This window comes from Electrona antarctica (genome assembly GCF_951216825.1).
Source record: "Electrona antarctica genome assembly, chromosome: 20".
Taxonomy (NCBI): domain Eukaryota; kingdom Metazoa; phylum Chordata; class Actinopteri; order Myctophiformes; family Myctophidae; genus Electrona; species Electrona antarctica.
Genome location: NC_136801.1, coordinates 36,019,646 through 36,030,952, shown reverse-complemented (window position 1 = coordinate 36,030,952; position 11,307 = coordinate 36,019,646). Strand labels below are relative to the sequence as shown.

Here is an 11,307-nt window from a genome sequence, read left to right as displayed (position 1 = left end):
AATTTATAAGCTTAAGAGATGCAATGGCTGACACCAGTAATGTTTACTGTACAACCAATACCTCTGCTTTGATTTACAATTGTGCCGGTATCCAAGTCACATTTTGTCTTCAGGTGCCAGAAGTTACAAAGAATGAGTGACAGAATGATGTATTAATTACGTGTTGTAACGTGCCATGTGTGCTCTCATAGCTCAGATTTTGTCTTATTAACTCATCTGAAAGCATCAACCTATTTATTAGGGACCAAGAAGTCACGCAGTGACTTTGGTCACTTATTGTTTTTGTGTTTATTTTTCTTCTTCTCCTTCTTCTTCTCCTTCTTCTCCTTCCGCCAAAAATAGCTGTTCTGACTGAATGGTGAAGTCGGTTTTCGCGAAACGCGGTAATCTGGTAGAGGGCCATGCCAAACGGTGAATATGCGAAGCCCAAGACGATTGGCCAAATGGTGGCGCTATAGCGCTCAATTGAAAATGCTAACTTTCAACGATCACCCGCCATTTTGAATTACATGATCAGTACTTCTTCTCCTTCTCCTTCCGCCAAAAATAGCTGTTCTGACTGAACCGTGCAGTCGGTTTTCGCAAAACTTGTCAACATGATAGAGGACCATGCCAAACGGTGCGAAGCCCATCATGATTGGCCAAATGGTGGCGCTATAGCACTCAATTGATGCAAAACTTGCAAACTTTGAACGTGCATATCTCATGAACCGTTTGACCGTTGGCAATGACACTTTGATACACATATGTGTCTCCTCATGCCGAACAACTTTCGTGTTCTGACTTTTGACCTCTGACCTTTAGATCACCCGCCATTTTGAATTATATGAAAAACAGTTCAAATGTAACTCCTCCCAGAATCTTTGCTCAAAATGCACGAAAACTTCTACACGTGAACTTTGGACCTATACGGACAAATAATCGTAGCACATTTTTGTTAAGTGAAAAAATTAAGTTTTTATGAGCCAATGAAAATTGCTGGTTTGTGAAAATTATTCTTCTGCCTCTAATACACACATATGCTTATGTCACTTTACTATGCAAAGCCCATCACGATTGACCAAATGGTGGCGCTATAGCACTCAATTGATGCAAAACCTTCAAACTTGCAAACTTTGAACGTGCATATCTCATGAACCGTTTGCCCGTTGGCAATGACACTTTGATACACATATGTGTCTCCTCATGCCGAACAACTTTCGTGTTCTGACTTTTGACCTCTGACCTTTAAATCACCCGCCATTTTGAATTATATGAAAAACAGTTTAAATGTAACTCCTCCCAGAATCTTTGCTCAAAATGCACGAAAACTTCTACACGTGAACTTTGGACCTATACGGACAAATAATCGTAGCACATTTTTTCTAAGTGAAAAAATGAAGTTTTTATGAGCCAATGAAAATTGCGCGCGCACACACACACACACACACACACACACACACACACACACACACACACACACACACACACACACACACACACACACACACACACACACACACACACACACACACACACACACACACACACACACACACACACACACACACACACACACACACACACACACACACACACACACACACACACACACTAAAGTTTGAGTACTTATGCTGAACTAACACTGAATGATTTTTCTGTTAACAATGGAGTAACTGATTGTCTCTGTGTAGCTCAGTCAGTTGAGCTCTTGCCCTTGGACCGCAAGGTTGTGTGTTCAAATCCAGCTACTGACAACTCAGCTTGTCAGTCTTATTTGTACATATTGTTGAACGCCCTGTGGGCTATATCAGTGAGATCAATAACTTTAAAGACTGGTGTGATAATAGCCACCTTATGTTAAACACCACAAAAACTAAAGAGATGATCTTCAATCCAAATCCATGGTTATGAACGATTGTCTGCCTAACACACACACGCATGCAGCCACGCACACACGCACGCACGCACGCACGCACACGCGCACGCGCGCGCACACACGCACACACACACACACACACATGCAGCCACGCATGCCACGCACACGCGCACACACACACACGCATGCAGCCACGCATGCCACACGCATGCCACGCACGCGCGCACACACACACACACACACACGCACGCAGGCAGGCAGGCAGGCAGGCAGGCAGGCAGGCAGGCAGGCAGGCAGGCAGGCGGCAGGCAGGCAGGCAGGCAGGCATGCACACGCACACGCACTTTAACTGTGCGTGAAAACACACTGTAGTAATGGATAAAGACATGCCCAAAATGAGGACACACCTTCTTGTTACCAAATCACTGAATGGTTTTACTGTTTACAATGTAGTCACTGATTGTTTCTGTGTAGGTCAGTCAGTAGAGCTCCCGCCTTTGGTCCACAACGTTGTGAGTTCAAATCCCGGTACCGACAACTCAGCTCGTCAGTCTCATTTGTGCGTGTTGTCCTTATTGCGCATTGTTCTTCTTCTATCTTGGTCCCGCTTTATCGCTGCTTGCAGCTATATTTGTTATTATTTTTTACATCATAGTGTCTGAGCAAACACTAAACAGGCATAGAGTCTATTTTACGTCATGATGATCATGGCTGAGGGAATAGGGGGCTGGAGCACCCCCTCCCCCCAGGCACAGCCCCTCCCCCCACCCCCTCCTCCTCGGACAGGAGGAGGAAAATAATAATAATTTTAATCAAAACTGATTTCTGTTACTAGTCCTAATAAATATGCTGTATCACAGTAGGCCCATCCTGGTTAATTGCCTGTGTCAGTTTGTTCATGTGAGATCGAGGGAAAGGCCCCCCTAGAGGTCCGCGGACCTGCATGCCGTCGGACTCACAGAGGTGTTATTTTCTCTCTCTCTCTCTCTCTCTCTCTGCGCACGCACGCACGCACATACACACACACAAACACACTCACACACACGCGCACGCACGCAAAACTGTGACCTGTTGAAAGTAGTTACTTCTTCCCAGCATGCATTGCACTGTTTTAGACAGACAAAGAGCGGCGGCCATTAGCTTAGCTATGTTACAGAATAGGACTGCGGCAAGACCACAACATGTCAGCGAGTAAAGTCACATCCCAGACGGTAAAAGCGGACCTCAAACGTGAACCATCAGAGTGGACCGAAGGAGACGAACTATTTGGGGCTTTTTAAGAGAGAGATGTCGGAGGAACAGATATACCAGGCAGCCATGCTGAAGCAGCCTGTGATAAAGTTACACAGAATAAGTATGTGCATGTTTTCATGTCACTGTACACTTTGATTTCATCTTCAACAGAAAGCACATGTACACAAATGTTGTCGCTACTCGGTTGAGTAACGGAGTAATGCTTCCTCCTAGGAGTCCTAGCACTAAACTCAAACTGCAGTTAATTGTCTCCACCAGGCCGAAGGCATGGGGAGAGTGTTTTGTACTCTGTCTGTCTGTGTGTGTCCGTCTGTGAACAGCTAATCTCTGGCTTGATCGCAGCCAAACTCTGCACACACACTCCCTGGATGCCAGAGCTGAACCTCTGCCCTGAAGTTTTCACATGGCCCTGTTATAGCGCCACCAGTGTTTCATTCTTGCCTCGTACTTCAAGAACGGACGGTTAAAGCATTACTCAAGCTGCTTACACTTTATTCACAACGTAGCACGTTTACAGTCTGGCTTTCTGTCACTCGAGCACGTTCAATCCGCTGCCCTGGTGTTGCACTCTAACATGTCCGTGCGGAAACCCGTAGCCAACTAACAATCATATTGTTACAACCAGGATGCAGAGTTTTGCAAAACACTTTTTTAAATGACTCCTTCATATTGTATCAAAATGTCACGCTAATCGGTACACATGATCTCTGTAGTCATGTGATCAACAAGGATCTGTTTGATTTCTCATACTCCATCCTGATTGGCTAAGATTGGCTTCCAACGTGCTCCGTTTTGAGCAAAATGCTGCAAATCATGAACATTGTGTGATTTCCATGACATTTTGCACGCACATTCCTGCTAGGCAGAGGAAGCAATGCAACTTGAAACTTCTCAAATGCAACTTGAAACTTCTCAAATCAGCCTCATGGTGGCGCTATAACTGGTCTATTTGTGTTTTTAACTATAACTGCACCGATCAGTGTAAAACTTTGTATGCACACTCCCTAGAGGCCAAGGAAAAACCTTTGCCCTGTATTTTTCACATCTGCTCTTTATAGCCCCACCAGAAGGCCAACTTATGTAAAACACATTACTCCTTTTAGATGTTGATTACATGATTTCTGTAGTCATGTAATCAACAAGGATCTGTTTGATTTCTCATATTCCATCCTCATTGGCTAAGATTGTCTTTCAAAGTTTTCAGGAGTGGCCGCCCATTTTGTACAAAATGCCACAAATCATTAACGCAGCGTCCGATTGTGGTGAAACTGCACGCCGCATATTCCCACTATAGGCTGAGGAAGAAATGCCACTTGACTGAAAAAACAAAAAATCCTAACCTGGTGGAGACCTGTGCCCGAGGGGCACTTTTTCTGGTTTAAATTAAAGTGTGTGTGTGTGTGTGTGTGTGTGTGTGTGTGTGTGTGTGTGTGTGTGTGTGTGTGTGTGTGTGTGTGTGTGTGTGTGTGTGTGTGTGTGTGTGTGTGTGTGTGTGGCTAATACAATTATTTCTATGGGTACGCGGTACTTAACATTTATTTTTTGCTTCCTACTTGGAACTAGGGATGGTTATCGTTAGGATTTGTATGAGTCCAATACCAGATCCGGTTCTGCGTATCGATTACTGTTCCTAACGGTTCCCTATTTCAGTTCCAAAATGGTAGAAAATAACGTAACACATTTGATCCCGTTGACAGGTGTACTCGTCCTGATTAATTAATTAAGTTTTTGTAATGCTTGGGTCGCTTTTGACGAGTAGGCTCATCTTGAGGCGTTTGATATCGCTATAACATTGCCTTGCTATTTTACATTTTTGCTTTACCGGAGTTTGCTGTTAAATAAATAGCACTTGACTGCGCATTTGTCAGGAACCGATAGGCAGAACCGAAATTGAATTATTTGTATGGGTACCCGGTACCAATCATGCGTTAATTCGGTTCCTACTTGGAACTGAATTGCGGTACCCAATAACATCCCTAAATACCAACACAGCTTGCATGTTATTTTAAAACATTTTATTTAGCCTATGTTTCTCTCCTCATTCTCCCTCCCAGATGTCTTTCCTGCCCAACTCAAACATGTCTACAGCAGAAAGAGACATCTCAACCAACACCAGAGAACTCATAAAGAAGAGAAGGCCTACCACTGTGACCAGTGTGGGACTAGCTTCAGCCAGAGCAGTCATCTCAAACGTCACCAGAGAATTCATACAGGAGAGAAGCCCTATGCCTGTGACCAGTGTGGGACTAGGTTCATCATGAAAAGTACTCTCAAACGTCACCAGAGAATTCATACAGGAGAGAAGCCCTATGCCTGTGACCAGTGTGAGACTAGGTTCAGCATGAAAAGTACTCTCAAAGATCACCAGAGAATTCATACAGGAGAGAAGCCCTATGCCTGTGACCAGTGTGGGACTAGGTTCATCATGAAAAGTACTCTCAAACGTCACCAGAGAATTCATACAGGAGAGAAGCCCTATGCCTGTGACCAGTGTGAGACTAGGTTCAGCATGAAAAGTACTCTCAAAGATCACCAGAGAATTCATACAGGAGAGAAGCCCTATGCCTGTGACCAGTGTGAGACTAGGTTCCGCCTGGAAAGTACTCTCAAAGATCACCAGAGAATTCATACAGGAGAGAAGCCCTATGCCTGTGACCAGTGTGGGACTAGGTTCAGCATGAAAAGTACTCTCAAACGTCACCAGATAATTCATACAGGACAGAAGCCCTACCACTGTGACGAGTGTGGGAAACGGTTTGGCAGACACAGTGTGCTCAAAAATCATGAGAGAATTCATAGTGGAGAGAAGCCCTACCACTGTCACCAGTGTGGTAAACGATTCAGCCAGGGCAATACTCTCAAACGTCATGAGAGAACTCATAGACAGAAGACCAGCTGCCACTGACACACAGCCATGCACATATGCACACGACACACACACTCTCTCCCCTCAATACATCTTCCCCCTGAAGAACGAAGATCTCTTGGAATTCCTTGTAAATTCTAGGCTACCACCCAAAGTACTTGATTACCTTTTTTCTTTATTACATCATCACTTCCAGCGACAGCAGTGGATTAAAGTTACCATGGAAACCATGATGTAATGATGATGAAACTTTGCTTGTTAAGGTCAGGTGTAGTTGTGGAAAAGCAGTGGTTGTAAAGTAATTAAGTACATGTACTCAAGGACTCTACTTGAATACAACTTTGAGGTTTTTATAATTTTTACTGGAATATTTTCACGTTTCAATATTTTTTTCTCCACTATATCTCAGAGACAATTATTGTACCTTTTATACCACTCCAATTATCTAGGGTCTAGGGTGCACTTGTTGATTTAGTGAGGAGTATGTCATTATTTGTAATTACCAATGGTAATTATACTGACACTTGTGGGTGCAATCTGCATAACCACTAGAGGGTGATGCAAGCCAATGCATCTCAGTGATGTCACAGACCAGCAGTTGTAACCATAAAGCTATAAAAGATAGAGACCGAACCGGAGCGATATCCCTTCAGAGAGCATTTAAATAAATCATTCCCTTTGGTTTATGCAGCAGTGCCAGTGATTTGTCGTCATTTATTGTTTATTTCGGTTATATGTTAATGCTTCTGTATATGTTTATTCTATAATCTGAATGTTTGTGTTTTTATGCTTTATTTTGTTATATAGTTTGACGTTGTGGGATTATCTGTGAGAGCCAATAAATCCACCAGTGAGAAAGAACAACCTTGCCTCGTTCTTAGCTGAAGGAGAGACAGTAAATACAGCTCTGGTTTTGTGTCTATAGAGCGTCACAGTCCCGACGACAAGCGGCCCAGAAGATAATCTCCCATTCATTTTCCCCCATTGACGTTCATTTTCCCCCATTGACGTTTCATAAAGTATTTATTTAAAGACCTGTAAGCCTCAGACAAAGACGACTCGGATGGTGACAAATCATGACAATAAACACACTTCTTTTGGGGCCGAACAAATAATTAGAAGAAAAACTATTTTTTCTTCTTTCTAATTATTTATTCGGACCCAACTTTTTTTTAATTGTCTTTATTTGTCAGAATTATCTTGTCTTTGTCCGAGGCTTACAGGTCTTTAACGTCAACGGGAAAAATGTATATGAAATTCTCTATTGGGTCAGTCACTCCCACAGTCGGCTTTCTTGTGTGTGTGTGTGTGTGTGTGTGTGTGTGTGTGTGTGTGAGTGACAGCTAACCTCTGGCCAGGACCTTAGTGTCATGATGCGTTCAGCAAAAACGCCAAAAGATTTGGCCATTTTAATGTCGATTTGGCCTTTTTTAACATCGATTTAGAGGAATACAGACATTCCAGACATTTGTGTTTTTAACTATAACTGCACCGATCAGTGTAAAACTTTGTATGCACACTCCCTAGTGGCCAAGGAAAAACCTTTGCCCTGTATTTTTCACATCTGCTCTTATAGCCCCACCAGGAGGCCAACTTATGTAAAACACATTACTCCTTTAGATGTTGATTACATGATTTCTGTAGTCATGTAATCAACAAGGATCTGTTTGATTTCTCATATTCCATCCTCATTGGCTAAGATTGTCTTTCAAAGTTTTGAGGAGTGGCCCATTTTGTACAAAATGCCGCAAATCATTAACGCAGCGTCCGATTGCAGTGAAACCACTATATGCTGAGGAAGAAATGCCACTTGACTGAAAAAACAAAAAATCCTAACCTGGTGGAGACCTGTGCCCGAGGGGCACTTTTTCTGGTTTAAATTAAACTGTGTGTGTGTGTGTGTGTGTGTGTGTGTGTGTGTGTGTGTGTGTGTGTGTGTGTGTGTGTGTGTGTGTGTGTGTGTGTGTGTGTGTGTGTGTGTGTGTGTGTGTGTGTGTGTGTGTGTGTGACAGCTGACCTCTGGCCAGGGCTGCCAGGTTTCAGCAAATGGCAAGAGTGAGACCTTAGTGTCATGATGCGTTCAGCAAAAACGGCAAAAGATTTGGCCATTTTAATGTCGATTTGGCCTTTTTTTAACATCGATTTAGAGGAATACAGACATTCCAACCTAGAAAATAAATCCTACAATATATGAACATGTATGTATGATTATATGAGCTTTATATGACAAATGCTTTTATAAATCCACATACTGTATATGCACATATTATTAACCTGGATATGGCATAGCCTATATGCAGGATATATTCTGCATAGGCTATATTCGTATATTGTCATGTATATGTTCATATATATTTCCTTTCCATGTGGGGAAACACCCCTGTTTTAAATGCATTAGACCAGTGGTTCTCAAACCTTTACCATAATTTGCTTTAAACTGCAAGAGAAATTCTGATGCTGAATGATAGACCTGCAATAGATTTGCACCATGCAGGTCAATAAGAGATGTGACTATACAGTTCACACAAAAGGCAAATTCATTCCTAATCATTATATTAATAACCCCTAATATTATAATACATATACAAATATAAAGAATATGTATGTATAGTTTGTATACAGCCAAAGGTATGCTGTACAAATTGGTAGGCCTCTTCTTCACGTTCTCACATGACAGAGTGCGGAGACAGACAGACAGACAGACAGACTGACAGAGGCACACACATGAGCTTGCTAGCGCAATTGTTATATGCGCGATTGAGCGGACGAGTTTGACTTTGCAATGCGCGATGCGATCCACAGCTGTAATTAATCACGGACTGAATCCGTTTGCATTTAGAAATCAACGCTTTGGTTGTATGTTGTTTGAAATGATCTTGATACCACGACCACACTGGTCAACTCAGAAGCCGTTGGGAGTTGATTTTACCCCGCTGCGTGTTAATTATATCCGTAGAGTTATGGTTATGGCCGCATCATATAGCGAGCAATGCATAGCCTACTGGTGTGCCATTTGAACGGTATCTATCGTATCATTCCACTCCCCGTCAGACTCTCACTACCCACGGCCACCCGTGTCCCCGCGTCTGAGCGCTCCACACCACCCCATTCGACCTGTATCTCTGTATTAAATCGGCAAAATCATCCGTTATCAGCACCTTCGGTTGGAAATTACACGTTCAGCAGGGGGAGTCCTTGACCAGGCTATGTTCAGCCAAGGGTGAGTATGCCAGTATGGCCATACTGGCCCTATTCAAAGGATGATTTCGCCGATTCAATGCAGAGAGAACGGTCGATAACTGTCAGGTAAGGCTGTCCCCAAACATTCAAGGTTCGAATGTTCGCTCGTTAGGGTTGGCACTCGAATCTTAATTAATGGGCTTGAACCATTCGTTTTTTTTTTTTACATGTAATCCGTTACTTCCGAACCCTGTCTATTACTTGACATGTTTTTTTTGCATGCAAAGGTATTGCTTTCCTGCATCATTGCATTCGACTTTAATCTAAACCTTGACTGAGTCTGTCATGTTAGTGTAAATATTGTCTTTTATTAAACTGCCATTTGAACGATATCTATCGTATCATTCCACTCCCCGTCAGACAGTGCACCACCCCAACTATGAATGTCCTCCCTAGTGAGAATATCTATATAAATTATATGCCTATCTATGAGATGAGAGTGAATGATCTTTTGCTAATTAAATAAATTAAATGGTGCTGCTGCTTAAAACTTAAAACTCACACAAAACTACCCCCCCCACACACACACACACACACACACCACAAATCAGACTGCACACAGACAGTCACAGACACTACAGCGAGCCATCATAAGAGAGAGATCAGATTATAGACTGCAGTAGCACCACGCACAACAACTGGACCAACAGTCACTGCAACAAGTCTACATGTTTATTTACCAGGTTGCAGTGTAGTTCACACTGACGCATTTTCTTTTTCTTGTATCCAGAAATAAACTCTTCATGACTGATTATTTGAAAACTTTCATTTAATAGTTATTATTACGGCTGTTTAGCTGTTTAGAAGCCCTACCACTGTGACCAGTGTGGAACCAGGTTCAGCCTGAAAAGTGCTCTCGAACGTCACCAGATAATTCATACAGGAGAGAAGCCCTACCACTGTGACCAGTGTGGAACTAGGTTCAGCCGCAGCAGTCATCTCAAAGATCACAAGAAAATTCATACTGGAACGAAGCCATACGCCTGTGACCAGTGTGAGACTAGGTTCAGCACGAGCAGTAATCTCAAAGTTCACCAGATAATTAATACAGGAGAGAAGCCCTACGCCTGTGACCAATGTGGGAAACGGTTCAGCCAGGACAGTAGTCTCAACAAACACCAGATAATTCATACAGGAGAGAAGCCCTACGCCTGTGACCAATGTGGGAAACGGTTCAGCCAGGACAGTAGTCTCACCAAACACCAGAGAATGCATTCAGGAGAGAAGCCCTACACCTGTGACCAATGTGGGACTAGGTTCAGCCAGAGCAGTCATCTCAAACGTCACCAGAGAATTCATACAGGAGAGAAGCCCTACCACTGTGAATAGTGTGGGAAACGGTTCAGCACCAACAGTAATCTCAAACGTCATGAGAGAACTCAGAGAGAAGACCAGCTACCACTGACAGTTGGAGACTTTGAGTAAAACTCTTCTCTGTAAAGTCTCACCTCAAACAACATCCCATCCTCTGTAAAGTCTCACCTCAAACAACATCCCATCCTCTGTAAAGTCTCACCTCAAACAACATCCCATCCTCTGTAAAGTCTCACCTCAAACAACATCCCATCGTAAGATACAGTATATATAATTATAACTGTGTATTTTTGCCTCCCTAAAATCTCATAGCCCTGTCACTGACCAACAGGTTACCATATATGGGCATAGCCCTTTATTTCGGTTATATGTTAATGCTTCTGTATATGTTTATTCTACAATATGAATGTTTGTGTTTTTATGCTTTATTTTGTTATATAGTTTGACGTTGTGGGATTAGTTGTGAGAGCCAATAAATCCACCAGTGAGAAAGAGCTCTGGTTTCATTCTTAGCTGAATAGAGACAGTAAATACAGCTCTGGTTTAATTCTTAGCTGAATAGAGACAGTAAATACAGCTCTGGTTTCATTCTTAGCTGAATAGAGACAGTAAATACAGCTCTGGTTTCATTCTTAGCTGAAGAGAGACAGTAAATACAGCTCTGGTTTTATTCTTAGCTGAATAGAGACAGTAAATACAGCTCTGGTTTCATTCTTAGCTGAAGAGAGACAGTAAATACAGCTCCTTGGGTAGCTTCAGGATGCTCAGTGACATC

The 11,307-nt window shown here is 42.7% G+C and overlaps 1 protein-coding gene across 1 annotated transcript; it reads left to right on the top strand.

The window, feature by feature from the left end:
• The first annotated feature begins 2,993 nt into the window (after positions 1-2,993).
• Positions 2,994-6,836, top strand: LOC306912692 (uncharacterized protein). Its single transcript, XM_079489100.1, has 2 exons — positions 2,994-3,212; positions 5,167-6,836. Exons 1-2 carry the CDS (start codon positions 3,146-3,148, stop codon positions 6,015-6,017), a joined length of 918 nt encoding a protein of 305 aa, XP_079345226.1. The 5' UTR covers positions 2,994-3,145; the 3' UTR covers positions 6,018-6,836.
• The last annotated feature ends 4,471 nt before the right edge of the window (positions 6,837-11,307 follow it).

Bases quoted from the DNA above. Each gene is read 5' to 3' on its own strand.
- LOC306912692 (XM_079489100.1), top strand. From the start codon at position 3,146: ATGTCGGAGGAACAGATATACCAGGCAGCCATGCTGAAGCAGCCTGTG. The intron at 3,213-5,166 runs GTATGTGCATGT...TCTCCCTCCCAG, and splicing joins GATAAAGTTACACAGAATAA to ATGTCTTTCCTGCCCAACTC.